Genomic DNA, 23,506 nt, shown 5'->3' with positions numbered 1-23,506 from the left:
AGGCTTTTAAATCTGGCAGATATTGCTGTGTAATGTCTGCATTCACCTGACTGACTGGGGAGACTTTATTTTATGAGACCCAAGGAACTGATATGTATCTGTAAATCCAGGAGATTTTTTCACTTTTCTAAATGTTGGCTGGAGCCACTTTACAATCATCACCCCATACTGCCACACTGACAGACGAGGTTAGGAGGAGGTAAGTGAAGGAAGGGAGCGGATGAACAAAACAGGAAGGTAAAGAGAGAGAAGACAGAAGGCTGGATGAGAGTGGATTGAATGGACTGTGCTTTATTGCCATGTTCCCTTGTATCTTAAGTTTATAGTCTGTTTTAATAAATTGTTGTCTCAATTACATTGTGATGGCAAATGTAATTGCTGCCTGGATCATATTTAGAGGCATCGTTTTTTTGAGTGGATAAAATGATACATGTAGGTACTGTCTGCGGTTAGGTTTAGGCAACCTCTGAGCGGGTGAGGAGTTACCATGGTGATTTCCCCCGGTAACAAGGGAACCACTGTCGTAGGACCGAAAACCCAGAGTTAAACCTGAAGTTACCTGGATAACCTCAAATCCTGCTTCGTAGTACAGACCTCTGGACTGATGGACCTGGATTTGTGCTGAGGCAGCAGATTGTAGAGTTAGAGTCTGAATCCATGGACCAATCTGTCTCGCAACAGTTCAGGCTGGTGGTTGTGGATGATGGTGTAGGAAATGTTTTCATAATCATTTTCACAATCAAGGTCTGAGTGTCACAGTCCATCTGAGTATTGTTGCCATGTTGACCATGTTCATCCCTTCATGGACACAGTTCACCATCTTCTAATGGCTCCTTCAACAGGATCATGCTCACAGTCATGAATCTTTGTATTGTGGTTTGGTATTGAAGCTCACCTTGTATTAATGTTTTGAATGTGACACTGTAATAATGTCTCACAAACACATGGTTCTCCTCTTCCTCACTCCATTGTCCAGTTTCTACTGTGACTGGAGGAGAGAATAATACAGTTCAGCTCAGAGTAATAAAGTTCTTTTACATGTCAACAGTTAACCCTTATTACCAAAGTGGTGTGTGATGTGTGCAGGGTTCTTCATTTTTCATCTTTAATTTTAGAAAATAAATAAATAAAATTTGGAATTGAGTTGAAAATTTGCATTTTAAAAATATGAATAAATTAAATGAATCAATTGTATTGTCACTCATAGTGTCTATTGAGCTTTATAGCCTCTTGTAGTTCATTGTTTTGGTTTATAGCCCACAGATTCCACTCTCTACAGTATCCACCTGATCTCCAGCTGCAGCAGCCAGATGTTTTCAGTGAAGAGGGTCTGATAAATACGAGTATTAGGGCCACATTGAGGAAACAAAAATGAGAAATTACAAGAATGAAGTCATAATATTATGAGAATAAAAACTGCTCTCCCAAAGAATGTCAGTCTATCCTCCTCTGAGCAAAACAGAGAACACAATGCAGCTATAGGAAGATATTTTCCTCAGGAGTTGCTGGAGACCAAAACCACATAGAGGATCATTTGGGGACTGTAAGAAAATGATTAGGATGGGAAGAGTTGACCCTGACTTCATTAAAACTGCAACATCCTGCCTCCAATAGACCAAAATAATATAACAGTAACAACGAAACATTCACCATAACAACCACATGAAATGATAGTGTCAGTTAGTGCAGCTTTAAAGACGACCATGTGCTGATATATGGAATGCCATTTTAATCAATATAAAATACATAAATAAATACAGCTATGAAATAAATCCTGAAATAATAAAATTGTGAGATAACCGCGCCCCCTAATTTGAATATAACAGATGGAAAAGAGCTGGGTAATAAATGTGGCATTAGGAAAGAAAAGTCTCCAGAAATAAATAAATGTGGAATTATAAAATAAAAGACCCCTGAAATAAATAAAAAAGTCATTTTTTTTAAATAAAACTCTATTTATTTATTCATGAATTTGTTCATTTATAAAGCTATTTATGTATTTATTGACTCACTTATATATTTATATTTACATTTACAGTATTCATTAAAATGGCATTCCATACTAATAACTGTTAGATGGAGATTTTGCAGTTGTTCAGATGAAACAGACGTAAAACATCACCCTCTTCTTTGTCACAGGTTTAATTCCATCATGGAGGCATGTAAAGTGCACGCACACATTCATCTGACATAGATGATTTATCAAAACTAGAAAGCTCTTTTTGTCATGTTTCTTATCAAACTCATTCTACAATAGCTCTTTTTTTTTCTTTTTTTTGGGGGGGGTTGGGGATAGCCGATAGATGAAAGGCGATACAGTCCTCACACTGAAGCTAGCCGGCTACACCTTTGAAAAAAGGCTCAGAAACATGCACCCATGCTTTCAAAATGTTGTACATCATGCTTGCAAGGCCCCAGTGGCAACAAGCATCCATCATTTCAAGTACGCTTGCAAAAACAAAGAGAAAATCAACTCTTAAGGGAATTAGGCATTCATAAGCATAATAATATACATGTTATACATTTGCCTACTATGCAAATAATGACATTCAGGGTCTATGGGAGTGTAACACCTACATGCAGTTGCTTCAGAACTGCACCAACAAACTACTATAAAAAGTTTTTATGCAGTTCATATTCAAGTTATATCTAAATATGATTTTTAAAACCATGCACAGATGCACACTCAATCACCTGTTCACCTCTTTCTTACCTTTGACTCCGCCCTCTTACTCTGACACTTAGCTATGGTTGAGGTTTTTGGTATCGAAAATAGTTCAATATACTTTAAATTTACAAAATATATTCTAAGTCAGAAAATCAGAGGGTTTGAAATATTTGTCATGACTCAATCATCTGCATTAATACACACAGATCACACTGGCCTCTAGTATCATGGTGGTAAACAGGTGGACAGTAACAGAGAATCTGCACACACAGACTGACAGCCCTTATAATATTATATGAAAAAGTATTAAACACCACTGTTGGACATGTACAGCAGTACATATGGTACTATATGATATGATAAATTATAACTATAGTAAAGTTTAATATAGAATTCTAAACAATCCGAACTAAGGGTCTACTGAGGGACTGTACAAGACCAGGTCAAAACCTTGTATCTGCCTGGACCATATCGTATTATCATCCAGTCTAGGGTCAGCTGGTTTCAGTCTAGGGTCAGCTGGTTTCAGTCTAGGATCAGCTGGTTTCAGTCTAGGGTCAGCTGGTTTCAGTCTAGGGTCAGCTGGTTTCAGTCTAGGGTCAGCTGGGTTCAGCTCTTTATCTTTTCTCTTCTCTCCTCTCTGTGCTCACATATACAGTATCTTACACAACAGAACAAATTTGAAACAGTGACTGAAAAAGTGGCCCATTAAGATGACATGTTAACCAGCAGTCACTTCAAGCTGCTCCTAAAATCCTGATTTCATAACATCATCTAACAAAACCACCAAACACATCAGTAACGACAATGAGCTGTGAGCTCAGTTGGATTTACTGTAACATGATCACTCACAGAGAAATGTTGAAGCTCATTCACATCAGCTGCCATACGTTCAGCGGAGAGAGGTGTGCTTGCAGATGGTCAACGGGACAGCACGACTTTCTTTTACAGACAGTATTTAAGGTTTGTCCAAAAAGTCACTAGATTTGTTTCTCCAACACTCCAGTGGTGTCACTTCATCACTCAGTCAGTCAGCGACATCCACATTTATAGGACTGGCCCCACTGTTGGGGCAGGGGGCTGAATCTTTAGCTTCATTGTAAGTGCACCATGTGCACTTCTTGCTTTAGACTTTAAGGTCAACCATGAACTGTTATGTCCCAGATTCAAGTCCAGGAACCAGTGTATGTAGATCACTATTCACAGTGTCTCTCCTCTCTTTCCCTGTCATCTCTCTTCTGTCAATATATCTAACAAAGGCCCTCAGATGGACCCTCTCCTTCACTTAAAACATACTGCATTACCCTCCCCCCAACATTTTAAAATAACATATTCATATCAAAGATAACAAATGATGAATCTACTTTTGAGTAAAGGGTTGCTGGGACGCTGACAGCCCTCCTGGCTCCCACAGTACAGTCTATTACTAGAGTTTTCCAAAGCTTTCAACAGCCCGATTTTCATCATCAATTTTCTTAGTTGCCCCAGGTTGAAACCTCCTGAAAATGCAGTAAGTGGACTTTGAGTTGGGATTGCATTGCTCAAACTACAATTTCCACGAACTTTCATACCTAGCTTAGCTAACATGGACAAAAAGTACTAAGGATGATGCTGAGTTTGTATGTCAATACTTCCATCTCCATGACAACTAAGCAAACTACATTTGCTGTTAAGCCTGTGTGATACAATTGAAAGCTCCAGGAAAAGATAGTAAGTGGACCTTAAATTGGGATTGCTTTATTTAACTAGGATTAAGACGACATGGAGAGATATCAGTGAGTTAAACTGTGATGAGCTACGTGATGTCAGTAGCAGAGACAGCTTTTTAATTAGCTCAACCTCTTCAGTCTCGTTACTGCTGGCTTTGCACCCCACCATGATGAAACTAGAGGCTACTACTTACACCTCAAAAGTAACAGTTCCACCCTGAGCCTTTGAAGTATTTGGACAGCAACATTTCATAAAGTCAAGGACTGCCTCATTTCTCAGTCAAAATGATTAAGAAACAAAACTCCAGTGTATTGATTGCTGTTCAAACACTCAGCTCCTCACAGTCTGTTGATACCGTTTCACAGTTCTTTGTTTGCACAGAGATGCTGATGCACTTCTATTTTCGCACATCATGCACCTTCAGTCAGATCCCATGTGTTTCTATGACTGAGTCAAAGCTTCCATGGATCTAAATGTTCTGTCCTTTCTGGTTCTACAGGGTCAACAGTCTGTTGATCTGAAAACTAAGCAGTATGATGAACTGCAGTGTACATGTGAAACAAATAGGACATTGTATTGTGCAAAGTACCTGAGGCCATATTCAGGAAGTATTTTATCACACCACAACACATTTTTTAATTAAAAAAATTTGGACTTGCTTTTCTTATTGTTTGTGTTTGGTCGTAGTAACTTGTGAGCCCTCTGTTATTCCAAACTGGAGGAAAGCATTAGCAATGACACAGGTACTAAGTTTAACTAATATGATAAACAGTGTTGATTGACCCAGAGTGGAAAGTCCAAGTTTGATGCTGGCATTGCTCCAGGACCATTCATATTAACATGTGTGTCCACTGCTAGTGTAGATGAGTTATATATTATTAAATATCTATATATATTATATGAGTATTTTAATTGATTAAAATGATCTCCTGTGCAGTTTCACATTGTGTGGTTTCTGTGGCTGTCATGGTTGCCATGGAGGCAATCTGAAAACAGCAGTCACAAACCCACCAACCTCAACTGGATACAGACAGAGACAGCTTCTGACTGTAAAGTACTTCAGACAAAAACAAGTTTTGGGGTTTTAAGGCTGTGTTCTTCACATCTAGCACTGAGTGAAAAAAACACTGCAGCAGTCCTAATACAGAGCCACTCCAGCACAAACAAGCAGGACGTCCAGCAGAACAATTAGACTTTACTGCAACACAAAGCAATATCAACCAGAGACTGACTGCACTGGCCAATCAGGTGAATGCACAGCTTCCTTTATAAAGTAATTTATCAATAATGAACCACTGTGCAGCATTTTAACATCTGATCAGCTTCTGAACTGCTGGTTCGATTCTCTGTTTCTCCATTTCTTTACGCAGTGCCGTTTTCATCTTGACCGCTCTGAGATGTTTAGTGAATGATGAAATGAAATGACCCTGTGTTTCTCAAGACACCAGTATTACTGTATGTTCTCAGTCAGTCAAACACTTAGTACACCCCAGTCTGAACTGTTACAATGTCCTGACTGTTCAACTGTGGAGCATAAACTAGAAATACACTGGGAGTTGATGTATGGCCTGTATAAATGTGGTATAATAGTGTCAAACCTCGTCCTCTTCTCCACACATGAATATGATCTACTGACAAACTATCTGCATGTTACACAAGCTCAAACCTGAATGTGTCGACAGGAAGTGCAGTCTACAGCAGAGCCATGGTTCCTTTCTGACCTCCTCCTGAACAACAGAGGAGCTGCTTCATCACCTCTCCACCAGCACAATGAGTCTTTGCCTTCTCTGTCCTTTTTTGCTGTTTGTCCATCTTCTTTGTCTCAGTCTAGTACCCCACCCCCAGGACTTTCTTCATGTGCTCATACACCACATAGGAGATGCTCACAGCAGGAATGACTTTGAGGAAGTTGGGGGTGATACCACGATACAGGCCTGGTACGCCTTCATGGGATATGATGTATTTGAACTGGCCCACCATCGTCATCTTGGGTTTCCCCTCAGTGATGGCTGAAGGAAGAGGAGTGACGGAAGTTACAGAGGCCGGTAGAAGAACCTGTATGTTTGTAAAATGTGAAAATCTACAGTGTAGCTGACCTTGTGCCTGCATGCGTGTCCGGATGAGAGCAAGTGGATAGGACGCGAGCTGGCCACAGGTGCTGGAGATGGTGCCACAGCCCAGCAGGACCAGAACTCCTGGATCTGCTGAATCTACACAGAACCTCTGCAGCCAGGCGTTCTTCAGAGTCTTGGAGCAAGAGGGAGAGTTCAGACAATAAAGGAGAAGAGTCGTGGAAAAGATTAGAGGGATATTAGAGGTAAGAGAGAAAAGACAAGAAAATAATAATTTAACTTTTACATTTGAATTATTTCAAAATAAAATTGTATAAACACACTCCGTGACATCATCTGTGCTGCAGTCAAGGCATAAAGAGACAGAGTAACACATATATGGTTTTGCTGTGAAAGAATACAGAATAATGCTAAATATTTACTGTAAATGTTCACGAGTCCAAGTTCCTATTCAAACACTGATATATTTTCTCAAACCTGTTATTAATAATTATCTAAATTATAGCTCTTCCTGGTTTCCACTACAGTGGCTCAATTTCATGTACAAAACATCTGCTATTCAACATCTGATAACATTATTGAGACTGCAGTTCGCAGGTAAAGCTGCAGTAACTGATTCTTTTGGTCACTTGGAGGCAAAACAAGCTGAAAACACAAAATCTGACATCATTTTATAAAGTTGTTGTAAAGTCAGCAAACAGTTGAGCAGGTAGAGGACAGTGGCTTTATAGGAGCTTTTTCTCTAAAGACAGTTATGATGATGATGCTAGGTTGATGAGAACTGAATCTGATGGTGGGAAAACAGCAAACTATAAGACACTAAAAAGCTCAGTGGATCTGAGGGAAACTGCAGAGCTGATGATCACTCTCTGTGGGTCCATAGTTATTGGATCCATTGTTAATTATTCTTATGCTGGCTTAATTTACAGAACTACATAAGTTTAAAGTTAGAAATGTCAAAATCCAAGACTAAACCATTGCTTTCAGTGTGTTCTCTCATCAAATGATATGAATGAGTGACACTATTTCTCAAACATACTCTTCTGTATCTTCTGTAAAGTATAAAAGTCACTTTTTATCGCCCACCTCTGTGGAGAATTTAACCAGCCTCCTGATTTCTTTGGCCTGGATTACAACATTTTATAACCTCTACACTTTAGAAATTCCCAGACCAGAAACAGGCCTGTTCACTCACACACACACTGCGCTGTAGACACATGCTCACACACCTCATACACAGCCAGGTCGATGCCAGCATAGGGGATGATGCCCAGTGTATTTGGCAGGTAGCCCCTGTAGAAAGCTCGTACCCCCTCTGTCTTCAGGATTTGTCTGGCACAGTCGGCCATTCCAGAGTACTGTCCCGTCTTACGTAAAGTGAGACGAGTCTTCAGCACCTACCCAGCAGAGGAGGAGGAGAAGAAGGATGAACAATATGGTTAGAACAGTGAGGACACCACTGGCAAAAGGTTAATTCTTCAACTGGACAAGGAGACAGAACTAATCTTTGGATTCTTTTATGGGCATCAAGAAGTCATTTTCCATCCATCCATTTCCTGCTCCTGGGTCATTGTAGCAGCAGGCTAAGAAAGGTAGTCCAGAATTTGTTCTACTTATACATATCCCCCAAATTCCAAGAAGTTCCTGGATGAGATGGGGTATGTACCCGTTGTTTCCTGCTGGGAGCAGGTGGTGTTGATTGTCGCTTGACAAGAGCTTCGTCAATCATTTTGTTTACAAGACAAGAGGTTATAATATGTCCTCTGAGCAGCTACGTCTTCAGAGCACTGGAGGCTACAGTGAGTCGCTATAAGAAAGTGAGCAGAGTGGCTGGAGCTAGCTGGTTAGCGTGCTAACTTCAGTAGATGAAAAGATGTGATAGAGACAAGAGTTAACATTGGTGTTTGTTTCCACCTCTGGAGACAGATGTTCGATCAACTGGTAAATTGAAAATCAAAATATATATGAGTCATCTAAATCTATAGCAATACTAAAAAGCTGTCCGTTGTTCTCAAGTTGCCATCATGTTACGTTATGTTAAATTACGTCTTGTTATGTTACTCTATCTTATGTAATGTCTTATTATGTTATCACTATTTTTTTTATCTTGCATTGCCAAAAAAAATGGTATATTGAAAACTTCATTTGATTAACCACATTCTTTTTACCACCATTAGGTGTTCCAGATAGAAGTGATGTCAGATGGGGGGAGTGAATTCTCTGGAGCAAAACAGCACTTAAGCGCTAAATAAAATGAGGTTAGAATCTGTTTTTTTTTTTTGCTTCATCATTATCTTGCTACTTGCTTAAGTTCGAAGAAAAATTAAGCGGAAAAAGGTCTGAATCCACCACCCAACCTGGATCTGTCCCAACTTAAACCCATGGCTTTGAGTTTTCTTGGGCAGTCAGCCCCGAACTTCAGCCTTACTTCAGTACTTCTTCTTACTTACTTCAGTAAGCATGTAAAAAAGTCATCTCCGTTTCCTCCATTTGTGCAGTCGGCTCTCCTGCCAGCAACCCACCAGCTCACCAACACCATATCCAACATGGATACACATCTTTTAGCAGCAGAAAATCCCTCATCTTCCTTTTCAAATCAGCCACAGATCTTTAATGGCACCACACCTTCCAGTCTCCTCAATCGGCATTCCAGCCAAGCACTTCCTACACATAATGCTGTCAGTGGCCCTTCCTGCATCCAGTAGAACATTCATTTCTTCTGTTGCTAATATATCCTTTAGGCTGCGATCAAAAATCCTATAATCCTATAATAAAAATATTCTACCAATATCACAAAGACTTTTCAAGCACAGCTGCAATCTACATCACTCAATGTAACCTGGGCCTTGGCTGCTCAGTTCTGGACAAAGAAGTCCATATTTTAGCTAGTGGAGGATGCCCACATACCACCTGTTCAGACTGTTCTTCAAGGACACTCCACTCCACTCTTCTTTTCTTTATTCAGCCCGTCCAATCAGCCATCTTTGCTGTAACAAACTTACATCCAGTGAGTGTCATGCATCTAATTGGTTTGTTGTGATCAATGCTCACTGTGATTCACAATCAATCATTCAGGCTTTCTCTCTCACCCAGACATTATTTCCTGTCCATTATTTTTTTTGTACCACATTCATCTTTATCTGATTATTCAGTGGCTTTCATCTGCAAGTAAACATTTGTTCAACTGATGTTTTTCATGTACAAAAGCTTTTAGCGCAACTTCAAGCAGGAAGACAACTGGCAGCCACCTTATCTGTTCATCACACCGAGGCTCCGCCTCTCCTCTATTAGCCATTTGATTTCATTGGGTTCTCTGCACGGCCTTTCACATCATCCAGTGATCATCTTAGCTGAGTGTTATGGCTGCAGCAGTAACATTGAGGAACATTTAAACCACCTTTCCTATGTTTTCTCTCTCTGCTGTCAATGCAGTGTAAGCCACTTGCAACTTCATTCCTCCACCATCAGTGTCTGGGCCCTGCCTAAGGCTCCCTGGGGGGGTCTCAGACTGGCTCTATCCCTCTACATCTCCTTAATCCACTTGATCAACACCGAAATAAAGTTTCTGCATACGTGTAATAAGTGGGAAGCTAATTAGTCCTAATGCTGATCTGAATAAAGCTGCTAAGGACATCTCTACAACAATGAGAAGTGGTGCTTAGGGTCAATTAATGAATCTTGCAGCTGTTAATTAAATTTGTTAATTTGTGTTTTTACACAACATCATTTGCATTCATTCATGTCTTAGTTAAGGTGAACCCTGCAATTAAAGATCGAGCATATATGTAAAATACAGAGAAAAGAGGGAGACTAATCATCAAGAAGGAATGACTGTGGAATTAACACAAACATCAGACTGACCTCCATGGGGTAGATGATGGTCTGGGCAATAGCTCCTGCCAGAGAGCCAGCAATGAACCTTTCTTGTACTCTTAAACTGCCCCCCTCTTTACTGCCTCGGATTACCCACTTGATCTGGAGTAAGAGAAGAGAAAGGAGAAGGAGGAGGGGAAGAAGATGTTGGCAGGGCACAGAAGAGAGACGGTGTACAATGTACAATGCAGCATGAGAGGAGGGATGTGCAAAGGCTTTGATTATGTATGAAACTGATGCAGGATTCATTCACCCTATCTGTGCCAGGGTTTCCCCTAAATGAATACATTTGTCTCAGCTTTCAGTGACTTGCACAAACATTCAGTGACAAGCTAAGTGTCAGTAAATGGTTGGAGTGCTGACCTGTTCATAGGCCATAAACTTAATGGCAGATTCAGGAGCAATCTTGAGGACGTTGATACCGTTTCCCCTCCAGAGTGAGGAGACACCTCCCTCCTGGACCATCCCCCTCAATCCGGACCACAGATTAATGCCCCGAGACGTGGAGCCGTGCACCTGCACACACAAACAATGGCAGGTCAGTCATCTCATTACAACCTCTGCTAATATAATGTGCACATGTAACCAGCTGCAGGACAGAAAACGGAACAGGATGGAAAAGGAGATGCTGTCTCTGAAGCTCACCAGCTCCTAACATCTTAACTGATACAGCAGTGTTTATTAGGCCCCGAGCACTTTAGCACTGGGTTTCACCTACATGCAGGAAACTTGGTAGACACATGTAACATGCAAAAACATACAAAAAACATTGTTACAACCCATACCCTAAACCCAACAGGAAGTCAGCCATTTTGAATTTAATCTGCAATTTTGGCAATTTAGAGACATCATACTTTAACAAACTCCTCCTCGCGAATTAATCAGATCTACATTAAGTCAAATATTAATACCTGCGATGGTAAATTGTGAAGCTTTTAAATTTTCGTTGGAGGACGATTGTTGCCGCGGCGATGATTCGCTATGAAAATTGAACTTGCTCTCATTTCAACACAAATTGTCGAAAGGACCCTAAACTTTCTGAGTTTGATAAGAGTCCCGCCCTGAACACAACTATATGCAAATATTTAGTGATATTCATAACGCCCCCTTGTGGCAACAGGAAATGTTATGTTTTACACATTGATGCACTAATCCTAGAGGGTTGACCACACCCATGTCAAACTTCGTCATCATATGCTTGCAAGAAGTTGAATATGCTTCATAATCAAAACTGTGAGTTTTTGTGGAGCAACCTGCCAGGTGAATTTCGATCCTTCGCCATGAAATACCAACTCACTATAACTCGAGCATGCATTGTCCAAACTGTCCCAAACTTTATATGTTTGATAAGAGTCCCGGCCTGAACACATCTACATGCATGTATTTACTAATGCTCATAGCGCCACCTAATGTAAATATGAAATATGATTAAAGTCTCACACTGAAGACATGTGGATACTAATATTATGTCATTGTGTGGTCTCATGCACAGCTCCATGCCTGCCTATTGTATGGCCTCTGGCTCCACCTGGTGGACAAAGTTAAGAATGCAGATAAACGTGCAATCCCTTCAGTGGCTTTAACACTATTACACGTTTCCAGTCTTCCCTAGATTTCACATGTTTGATTACAGTCTCACACTGAAAACATCTGCATACTAATAATTATTCTCAGTCACAGCGCCACCTACTGAAAACAGGAATTAACTCTTGAGTGACAGTCATTTGAGTTACATGACATTTTCATTATGTGATCTGGTACAGAGCCTCATGTGTGCCTATTGTGCGCTCTCTGGCCCGACCTAGTGGTTAAAATTTAGAGTGCATATAAAAATGCTGTACATCTTCTCTGCTGCCACACGATCTTTGCAAGAAATCTTAACCCCTGGGCACGGTGTCCAGTGGTTGCTAGGGTGGTTGGCTGCTTTACCCAGCCTCCTGCCTGCTCAAAATGCTTTACACCATGAGTCAAATTCACCCATTCACACAGCCTTCACACAGCAGTTGCTATATACACAGCACATCTCTATCATGCACACGCATACACCAATGAGCAATTTGGGGTTCAGTTTCTTGCCAAGGACACTCCGATGCGTGGACTGGAGGAGTGAGGGAATGTACCACCATCTTCTGATTAGTGGATGACCCGCTCTACCTTCTGAGCTACAGTATCTCTCTCCTTTGATGTAGAATCCTCCACCGAGGTGAATAACGATACTGCTGTAAGAATGATCAACCCTGAAACCTAAATAAAAAGTGCTTTTGGGTCTTCTAATTATCGTTCTCAGAGAGGAACAGCAACATAAGACCTGCAGTAATGGGGGCACTGGAAACAAGCGTCCACCTGATGAAGCTAAGTCTAATATTCACTCTCATATCAACTCTGGTTCCTCACCAGCTCCTGAGGGAAATATCTGGCTCTGTGTTCTCCGGCTGTTCTCTAACTGTGTGTGTTTGCTGTTTGGTGCTGAGCAGGTAGTGGTAGTGGATTTTTACAGGGTTTTCTCTGAAATCAGCTGCTGCTGTGGCAGAAAATGATTAGAGAGCAGTGAGAGTGAACCAAAAAGTATAGTTTGCAGACTGGAAAACCACAACAATGACTTTAAAACCGGGAACTGCAGAGTCGGCTCATCTGTATAAACAAAATATTGATTAAAGCTGCTTTCACACTCCAAATTCAATGAACAGAGGCATTGGGCATTTATCTAGGTTTAGACTTTTAATCAATAATCACTTAATCACTTATTTTACTGCCTCACTTCAGAAAATGATGACAATAAATGAGCTGATCAGTGTCAGTTATTCTCTATTACCTAAACGGTTAGTGATATTTCAGGGTTTTAACATGGGTGGAGCTGGCAGCACTCCAACCACCCACACAACCCACCATGTGCTTTATCACTCTATGTGAGTGTGAGTGAATATCAGTGAAGAGTGAGCTTCAGACTTAAAAACAATGTTGCCGCATCACATTCACTAACAGCTGATGTGGAACTGTTACAGCTGTTAATACTATAAATATCCTGTAGTACTTTCATTGTACATTTTACAAAACTATTGTATGATATTATTATTATCATTATTATTACTATTATTATTATTATTTTTATTGTTATTATCATATTAAATACCATGATCAGGGGAATGTTGTGGAGAGCCTGCAAACTGCATATTTGCTCTACAATAAATGCCTAAGACAAGACTATACATAATGCATCGTATAAAGTACAGTTTACATAGCCATAATTAAATGACCCACTTGCAGGAAAACTTTGAGGCGGTCCAGAGGAGCGGTTCCTGTTCGGGACACTGCCCCTGCCATGGCTCCAGCAACAAGCTGCCTCCACACCAGACCTGAGCGCCGCTCCTGCTCTGAGAACTCATCTGGCACTGTCAGATGTTCCCCGATGTCAAACATCTATCACATCAGAAATTAGAGGCCAGATCTGTAGTATACAGTACAATATAAAGTTCCACCTCTTCTTCTGTACCATCACTTAACAATACACCACACAAATCTACACCTATGTTTATAATTACTGATTAACGTAGCAATTAGTTATCACCATATGTTGTTTAACCATCTCTCATTTGTCTGTTCATTTCCTGCTTTGTTTTACTTTGTAAAATAGTGCCACTTCCTGCTTATGATTTCAGAAGTAAAAAAATGTAAAAAATCACCTTTATGATGTCATTATTGTCATTATTATTTTATCATTAACAATCAGTGGAACCTGATGACTCACATGGGAGTGTTTCCAGTAGTGCACAATCTCCTCCATGTTGTGGAAAGGGTTGAACAGGAAGTGATCTCGCCATTCATTCCAGTCAATGGTCATAGTGCCATCCCTGTCCATACTGGGAGAGAGAACACAGACAGTACTGTGTCATCACCAGATCACATACAGCTTTGACATCCCTCTTTGAACACTGACTAAGTTGAACGACTCCAAACCAGGGGCCTCAGTCTTTTTTAACACGTGTTTTGTTGTGGAATAAAAGTTATGGAAGCATGACTTTCAAAATAAGGGCATATTTAGTGGAAGACAGCTCCATTAAGAACAGCTCATTCATAAACCTGCATCAAGGTACTGGACCTGCAGTGTTCATGTTCTGACACCATTCTTCTGTTAAAGACCCTGCACTCCCCTTTCAGTCGTTTTCACATATTCTGGCTCATTAGACTTGTGCTCAGTTTGAAATTTGATTTTTTGTTTTGTTTTTTCAAATACACACATAGCCAGAGTTTGTGTTATATGCAGCATGTTATATCAATTCAATAGTTTTAAGGTATTAATGGCTTTTTTGTTTTTAACATCAGATAAATTGGTGCTATATTGCTTAAATTCATTAACAAAGAGCAGGAAAGGCTTGGCTTCGTTCTTGACCATTTTTTCTTATGAATATGGAATTTTCCAAAAGTAATAAAAAGTTGAATTACATATATGTTTAATCTTATCTTGAAAAAAACATAGTATTACATCAAACATAACTATTTCAATATTCACTTTTAGTTTTCTTTTTCGGAAAGTTGTCTACATCAATCCCGAACAGTCTTGTATATATATATATATATATATATATATATATATATGCAGTGAAAATAGATGGCAAATACTCTGAACACATGTTTAACTCTGTAATATCTTGAAAGACACCTCTTTAAATTTGTTATCAATACAGTATTAATCACAGATCCTCCATGCTTTTTTCCCACAAAATATCACAAATACGTAAGACCAAACACATTGAGATGATGGGACAGTAACATAACTAAGAGTATTCCTAATGATTTTGTTAGAGCACTTCTCTTTCAGGATATTAGTTTCAAAATTATATACTTCCCACCCAATCTTCAGAATGAATAGGAAGGTTTACAGCACCAGAGTTTGCTGACAGTATAAAGCCACTTTCTGGTATAGCACTGAAAACAATGGCACACCGCTCAGTTTGAAGTGGAGCAGGGTGTGTGTGTCTGAATCATGAGGTCACCAAACCACATGAACCAGTAAGACTAATCATGTCGGTCGAACCGCTCCCAAAAAAGGAGCAACAAGCGTAATCAGAGCATCAGACAGCTGTCAATCAAGCTCTGTACACGCCCGAACACACACAAAACACCTGTGTAGGTGAACAATGAACAAACTCACAACACACAAAATCCAGTGACACAACAATTCACATGTGACTATGTTTTGTGTTTTCTTCACATTGGCTTTGCTTTCTTGTTTAGAGTCAAAGACTAATAATTGCACAATAAATAAATAAATAAAAAATAAAAATAAAAAAACAGAATGGCAACAAAATATGAAAAGACCATGAAAAATTGTTGAACCAAATAAATAATAATAACATTTCATCTTTTATATGTTTCACGGGCTTTTCATGAATAAATGTATTTTCACAGATAAAGAGACGTGCAGTAAGTTACCTGAGATAGTGACATTATGTTTGGGATGAGTTGGACTCAAACTTCCTGTTTGACCTCTCATGAACAAACTGTTATAAAACTCTAACAGCAGATATTCAAATGGACTCATGTGGGATTTATGAGATATGGAGCAGTGCACACCTGTGGAACACCAACTTACACCTGGTGGACACCTTCCCTACCTGTTTTTAAAAAGAAACTTAGAAGAAACATTAATAAGCTCTCGGATGGGAATAAGGGTGAACTAATAGTGATTTGGTTTATGTATTTTTCTTTTTCTTTGTATCTCTGGTTGATAGATCCAATTAAATATCTGTATTCCCTCCACTGTATATATCGTGTTGTTTTCTTTCATTCAATCCGTCTTTCTTTCTTTTTTCCTGTCTTTCTTTCTCTATGATTTAATTTTTATTTTTACATTGTGGTGAGGTTTCACATAAGCCCCTCGATGGGTTTCTTACCTCAGCTGCACATTCTCTCCTTTAAAAAAACTATATACAATTTATTTGTAATGTTTTATATGTGTGAATAAAATCAACCAACCAATCAATCAATCAATCAATCAATCAATCAATCAATCAATCAATCAATCAATCAATCAATCAATCAATCAATCAATCAATCAATCAATCAATCAATCAGTGCTGTCCTGTAAACATCAGACAGAGATACTGAGCAGATGTGAAGCCAGTGTATTTCCATGTGGTTAGTGAGTAGTTCTCATAAAATCAGAAAAAGTATTTAGTAGGAAATGTATGTTTTTCGTTTTGCCTGCAGTCTCCCACACACTCTTCACCTCTGCAGTATTCTGGAGGCCTGCTCCATGGTGACCTCCACCCCGAGCTTGTGCAGCGAGTGCTGGATCTCGGCCACATCAATTCGACCTACAGGGAAAAACAGGAAGTTGTTTGTTCAGTCCATGTAAAGATGATATTCATGTTTCATGTTTGCTAATGAAAAAACAAGGATGTTTGTAATTGATGGAGAGCTTGTGTGTGTGTGTGTGTGTGTGTGTGTGTGTGTGTGTGTGTGTGTGTGCGTGTGTGTGTGTGTGATTGCACCATCATTGTTGCGGTCAAGGTTGTGAAAGATGAGCCGCAGCCTCTTCTCGTGAGCCCGCAGGTACTGAGAAAACTCCTGGAAGTCCAGCAAACCATCGTGGTTGATGTCACTCTCCAGGACGATCTGCAGGGAGAAGCGCCAGTCATTCAGCAGGGTGGAGACAGTGGGTGGAGATTTCTGAGGTATGTGTGCACAGGTGAAGACATTTTAACAGTGAAGATGGCATGGAGATGTTGGTAGGGTGGGGTGGGGGGGGTTTAGAGGGTGAGGACAGGATGTAAGGCTCTGTGCTCCCTGTGAAGGTCAAGAAGTAAAACACAGCCTACCTGTCTGCAAACACAACCTCTCCTCTCTAGAAAGAGAGACAGAAAATACACGACTAGTTCCTATGCACCGAGAGGAGGAAACACACTCAGGTACTGTTACTGTTCTGTGCTATAACCTCAGTACAAGCACAGCTACAAGGTGTAGAGACATTTGTTTTTAATAATCTTTTTATTCTGGATTCAACAATGGATATCGAAATATATGATTACAAGTCGTTCCCTTTTTTTCATCACAGGAACATCGACCAGGCCCTCAAAGAAGGAATTCAGAATATACAAACATTGTCTCTGTATAGAAAATAGCACTAATAATAAATTATAATTTATAAATAAATATATCAAATATATAAAGCATACAACATTCAAATACTTCGTCCTTGAGTCCAGGTTAACGTTTTTACCAAATCTGAAGTTCCCTCAAGGCTTACTGAGATATCACGTGAGGTCACCCTGCCCGAGTACTTTGACCTTTGACCCCCAAAATCGAATCAATTCATCCTATACTGTTAGTGAACGTTTTTGCCAAATCTGAAGAAGTTCTGTCGAAGCGTTTCTGACACATCGTGTTGATAAGAATGGGATGGACGGACAGACAACCTGAAAACAGTATGCCTATGGCTCTGACTGTCTCCAGTGCAGAGAATTAAAAAATAAATATATAAGTCACTTTTTGGGCTTGGGCAGAAATGACAGATTTGCATCACCCACACATCATCAGTGTATTCTTCGTATTTCTATTTCAAATATTTTACTGCACTGAGACAAAACAAAATGACTAACTTAGTGAAGCACATACTCTAAGTTACATTAACACTCAATTTGAATTAACTGGAAATATAGAAATGAATCATTGTCTTTAGTTTTTCTATAATTGCTACCAGCTTTCTTTTGAGTAAATGTCTTGGAAATAAATTGGAATTTACTTGGGAATTATGGACCTGTAAAATAAAGCGAGACCCAAAACAAATGCTGTATTGGATTCAGTTGGCAGATAATTGTTTGTCTGTTTGTTACCAGGAAACCAAAAACTTGTCACCAGGCCTCAGTGAAATCTGATGGAGGGATGGACAACAGAGCAACAGAGCAGGGAGTAAAGGATTAGGGTTTGGTGCAGAGCCTGAATTCTTTCAAAGGATTTCTTTGTTTCCCCAGATATGACTGCAGAACGTAGCTCACTGTCTCAAGTACCTCAGATTTAATTTATTCTACTTGACCTGCTGAGAGTAAAAAGTCTAAAAATGTCCTGAAGTCAGAGCTGCCCAGACAGCGGTGCTGTGGCGGGTTTGTTGGTAGCAGCTTTGAACATCTGAACGTCCTGAGCATGTGTTTTTGGCTGATTATACACTGCCACTGTGTGTGTTATGTTTTCTAAACCTGTGAGAACTAGTGAGACTTTTACACGTTCAAAGAGACATTTGTGTGAAGTGAAGTAGTTTGGTTGTCCCTCATTTGTTCAGGGGAATCCTTTATGACTAGAACATAAGACAGTTTTAATTTTCTGCAAACGCTGCTTGTGTCTCCTCAGAGACTTCCTGTACATGTCCTGTACATGTAGAGCAATGAACAACTGCTTGATGGAGGAAGATCAGAAAATGCTAATAGGTGTTATTTTTTAAGCCAATGATAACAAAATAACACATTTAAAGAAAATGTCTTTTATCTAAATAGAATTTTTTGTGAGTGGGTATGTATTGCATCTCTTGCAAATTTATGTTAAAGTGTTAAAACTTCTGTCTTCTAGTTTGGAGGACTTGTGCATGTAGCCTGGTCAGGCTTTTAATTCTATTTTCTCTGTAATGCCTACTTGGCTCGAGCGATATCCAAAATGTAATATCTCAGTACAGTACAGTCCAAATATCGCAATATATTATATTATTTTTATGATATAATAACAATAATGTTGTCATGTAATATAATATATAATAATATATATAATATATTATTGTATTGTATGTATCAGTTATAAGCGATGCTGCCACTAAACAGCACTTCAAGGTTTTACTTATCACATATCAAGGTACAGTGCACAGTAAACAAAGTAGTGAATGAGGGTCAGACTCAGCAGCAGGACAGACTGAGCAAACCTGCAAAAAAAAAAAAAAAAAAATTTTCCAATACCATGAAAAATATTGAAAACAGCAGGAAATATTGTGATATAGAACATTATGGAATATCTTAGAGGTAAAAAGAAGACATTTAGCAAGCGACTCACTCCCACTGACAGCGATGTCTGTACCTTCTTTACAAATCCTCACATTTTCACAGGTTGTGAAGTTGGTGCAGCAGAGAAGGTCTCTGAGTCTCTGTATGTGGATGGTGTGGATGGTCTGGCTGCTGTAGGCAATAGTTTGTGCTAAAAAGAGTCATCGTCATAAACATTCAAAAGCCTGCTGCAGTCAAATGCAAAAATAAGTAGATTACAGTAAAGTGATGTAGGAGCCAGACTGACATCCCAGGTCAGCAGTGTAGCAGCTTTGTGTTACACAGACTGTTAAAATATTCATCCACAAAGGGTTCGATTCCTCTGCAAACTGGAGCAGTCTTTATATGGTGTTAGAACCAGGCCACACAAATTAGTAACTGTTAGAGGTTGATTAATGACATGGAATCACAGTCTCACCCCAGAGACTTGACTGCACTGTTTTTTTTTTTTTTTTTGGATTCATACTATTAAAAGCCAGAAAATGGCTTCTTACTTAGGTTACGTTACTTAATATTTCAAATACTATTTTATATATTACACTGCTAAATGTTCATTTGTTATGTCTGTATTTGATAGTGGTATTGTGGAGAATGACATGGAGCCTATGGTCTCAGTCAAACTGGCGACTCACTTCTCGAGGAATTTAAGCCCATGTGCTCTACACCCTAAGGTCATGCTGCAATGCTATATTTTCTAATGTTGAAGATACATTTTGTCTGTCAACACCATAAATAATATACACATGATATACGAATATGATTAAGAAAGTAATGGTATATGCCTCTATAAACAGGTGATGAACATTTTGTATATTATATATCTATTATTATTACTTTTTCAAAAGTAAGATACTCAATAACAAGTTTTACTTGATAAGTCAAAGTTTTGACTAACAAAATTATGAGACAGTAAAATCGCAACAGTGGAGCGGGAATACCACTGACTGAAAGTTACACCGCTGGTCAGTGTTGCCAACTTAGCATCTTTGTCTTGTACTGATGTGTTAAGAATGGCGCTGGGCTAATGGCATGTACCCTGTTGACATAACGGCTCACCTCAGACTGGTGGACTTTTTTGTTGCTTTTGGACTGTGTAGTACAATTGCTAGTGATGTTACGTGAGTTGTTCGAAGTGTGTGTCGAGTACAGTTGTGCTTTTCCAGTGAAGCGCGATGCGTGTATCATTTTAAATGTATGACTTAACTGATGACGTGAAGCCTCGCTTCTTGTCTGTACCACGTGACTGCTTTTCGTGGTGGTTCGAATTATGCAGCGACCGCGACATAAGACCTCTGAGAGAAATGATATTTAATAGTTTTAGGTTAATAACACTGATTGACATTGACTGGTTGTATTTGCAATGGATCCAAGGAAAACTAAGACTTATCCAGTTTGACAACACTTTGGTCTTATTTCTTCTAATAAAGTACAACCATAATAGTATACATTTATTATAAATGCTTTATGTGTATTGAAATATATTTTTTAAGCACATATGTTGATTGATTGATTTTACATTGAAAGTAGTTGCAGCTTACAGTTTTTCCACGACAGTTTTCAGCTACATCCTTAATTTCACACATTGACCATACATGGTCCAGACATTTATTAAGTTTTATAACGAGATTTACTAAGTCAAAATTATGACTTTCTGTATCTTTTTACTAACTAATTCAAAATTAGGAGGTAGGAAGTCTGAAATATGAGATACTGAGTCAAGTTTTTGCAACCTTTATCTCAATTTTTTTTTTTTTTTTTTTTTTTGGGGCCTTTTATGCCAGTGCAGTAGAGAGAGACAGGAAATGGGGAGGCAGAGAGAGGGGGAGTGACATGCAGCAAAGGGCTGTCCAATGTGGGACTCGAACTGGGGCCAATTGCAGGACCTTAGCCTCTGCACATGGGGCGGATGCTCAACCAACTGAGCTACTCGACGCCCTTTATCTCAATTTTGACTTCTCTTTTATTAGCCATGTTGCCTTGGTTGTAATGGAGAAAACAAAACTGTAACCCCTTACACTTAGTGCTCTCATACTTTAATGATACAGCATTTCTTTGAATGTAACTAGGAAGGTTCCCAAGTGTTTGAACTGACTCTCAGTTACCACATTTCTTTGCAATGACACAGAACTAGCTGAATGTCTGCTTTCATACTCAGGGTTCTTCTAGATGCTCTAGATTCAAAATGACGCATTTCTGGAAAGATGTTTGAATTTGGGTTTGGATGGAATTCCTAAAATGAATGAAAACCAAATATGAAAATTACCCCAGAATGATCTTGTTATATGACGGCTGAGTAATACTACAATATCACAATGATCGTTTATCTCTCTTTATGATGCCCACATTATTTTTATTTTGTTTTTACTTTTTTCCATTTTCTGTGATTCTATAAGAAATATTTAAATTGAGTTGTGAACATTGAAGATGGAAAGATGTGGACCACTAACAGCCTTTATATTACAACTTATTTTCCCCAGTTGTGAGGTAGAGTTCACAACATGCTCTGGCATTCAGGTGGTTAAACTTGTGAGAACACCGTTACTAGGCATCAGACCACAAAGTGGACCACAGAGTGGATCTTGGACACTCTAGCCAGTCGAGTAGAGACAGATTAGATGGGAGAGACAGTTCAGTGGTTTCATATTCAGTTTTTTTTCCCTGTGACATCCAAGAAACTTCAAACACACTACTGTAAAGTTTAAATCTAAGAACTGTACTGCGGCCTCAAGCTTAAAAGTTAATTTAACATGGTTCAGTGCTCACAATCAAATAGACTGTGCACAAACAAACAGGTAGCTATAACAACTTTTACTGCATTTACACAAATATTACTTATGTCACTGGGGAGATACAAAATGATGTGAGTAATGGAAGTATGAATGAACACTCCCCTCTTCATCACCTTTTATTACAGAAATTAGTTGGTGTAAGATATTGTTATCTCTCATTTAGCCTATATGACAAAAATTGTTTACATTTCTTGCTATATTCTATCTAAATCTTAATACAGGGCAACACTCATTTTCCTTCAGGACAATAAAGCCGCTTAAGTGTGTGTGCACCTGTCCTAGCATCAGTGTCCCGTCTCCTCACCTCCTCCGCCTCTCCCCGGTGCAAACCAAGAGCCGCAAGTCCTGTCCTCAGCTCGCTGATGTCTACCCTGCCATCTTTATTCAGGTCCAGCTGCTCGAACAGCTCCGCATATCTCCTCTCTCTCTCCGGGTCCAGCGACGCTCCGCTGCTGTCTCCGTTCTCTTCGTTTCCTCCGCGGTGGGTCCGGACGCTGAACCGCTCCTCGTCTTCGCCCATGTGAAAGAGGGAAAGCCGGTGCTCGTTACTGGTCGACTGTCGATGTCACATAACACTGTCACAACCGGGACGAGGTTTCTCCTTGTTCCAGGAGAGACCGGAGCGCCGCGCTGTTCCCGCCGCGTTCTCTACCGGGGAACGTGCCTCCCGGGAGGATGGATGGATGCGGCTTTAGACGAGCTAGCGTGAGATTAATCCTCGTCTCAGTAACACGCACTCCTTCAACTCACTCAGATATCTCCGTCACGCGGAGGATGAGCAAGCGGTTTTTACCGCAGTCTCTCAAAGCACATCTGTGCGCGCGCTCACACTGTCTACACTAGTATAGTCACGCGATACCCGGTATCTGTATATTAAAGTCGGTAAATGTCAAAAAACCAAACCAGCATCAGAGGGAAGCAACCGCTCTCAGTGATGACGCGCGGCTCTGCAGCATCACACGAGACGCACGGCATCTTCGGCGCGCGCGCTCACGGCAGTACACCATCCAGCACAGGAAGAGAGAGAGAGCGAGAGAGAGAGTCGAATATAGAGAGAGAGGGTACTGAGTTCAAACCGTTTACTGCAACTACGTGCAAGAAATGTGTTGTATTTATTTATTTAGATCCAGAATGTAGCCAGAATCTCTTCCTCCTTGTATTCCTCTACTCAGACTAGTTTCAGGTTACATCCCTGTTTATCCAGTCATATAAAATATGAACCATTTGTGTGAAATTTCTTGCTGGCTCAAAAGTGTTTTGTGAGGTCACACTGACCTTGACCTTTAGCCTTTGCCACCAAAATCTAATCAGTTATTCCTTGAGTCCAAATTAATGTTTTTTTACCAAATTTACAGAAATTCTCTCAAGGCATAA

General features: G+C 39.7%; 1 protein-coding gene across 1 annotated transcript; it reads right to left on the bottom strand.

The window, feature by feature from the left end:
- Positions 1-2,126: 2,126 nt before the first annotated feature.
- On the bottom strand, positions 2,127-23,125 carry LOC130185753 (mitochondrial adenyl nucleotide antiporter SLC25A23-like). The gene is made up of 10 exons (XM_056402385.1): positions 22,437-23,125; positions 16,815-16,938; positions 16,550-16,637; positions 14,069-14,180; positions 13,582-13,740; positions 10,687-10,839; positions 10,312-10,425; positions 7,680-7,847; positions 6,475-6,625; positions 2,127-6,387 (listed from the first exon to the last, which is right to left on the bottom strand). Exons 1-10 carry the CDS (start codon positions 22,650-22,652, stop codon positions 6,206-6,208), a joined length of 1,467 nt encoding a protein of 488 aa, XP_056258360.1. The 5' UTR covers positions 22,653-23,125; the 3' UTR covers positions 2,127-6,205.
- Positions 23,126-23,506: the final 381 nt, after the last annotated feature.

This window comes from Seriola aureovittata, chromosome 17 (assembly GCF_021018895.1).
Source record: "Seriola aureovittata isolate HTS-2021-v1 ecotype China chromosome 17, ASM2101889v1, whole genome shotgun sequence".
NCBI classification, from domain to species: domain Eukaryota; kingdom Metazoa; phylum Chordata; class Actinopteri; order Carangiformes; family Carangidae; genus Seriola; species Seriola aureovittata.
The sequence above is the reverse complement of the archived record's forward strand: the minus strand, read 5'-3'. Positions and strand labels throughout refer to the sequence as shown.

What these genes read in the sequence shown, in the direction of transcription:
- LOC130185753 (XM_056402385.1), bottom strand. Translation starts at nt 22,652, where the DNA reads ATGGGCGAAGACGAGGAGCGGTTCAGCGTCCGGACCCACCGCGGAGGA. An exon ending in ACCGGGGAGAGGCGGAGGAG is followed by an intron (nt 16,939 to 22,436) that starts GTGAGGAGACGG and finishes TTCTCCCTGCAG; the next exon opens with ATCGTCCTGGAGAGTGACAT. An exon ending in GCCTCAAAGTTTTCCTGCAA is followed by an intron (nt 10,840 to 13,581) that starts GTGGGTCATTTA and finishes TTGTGTGTGCAG; the next exon opens with GTGCACGGCTCCACGTCTCG.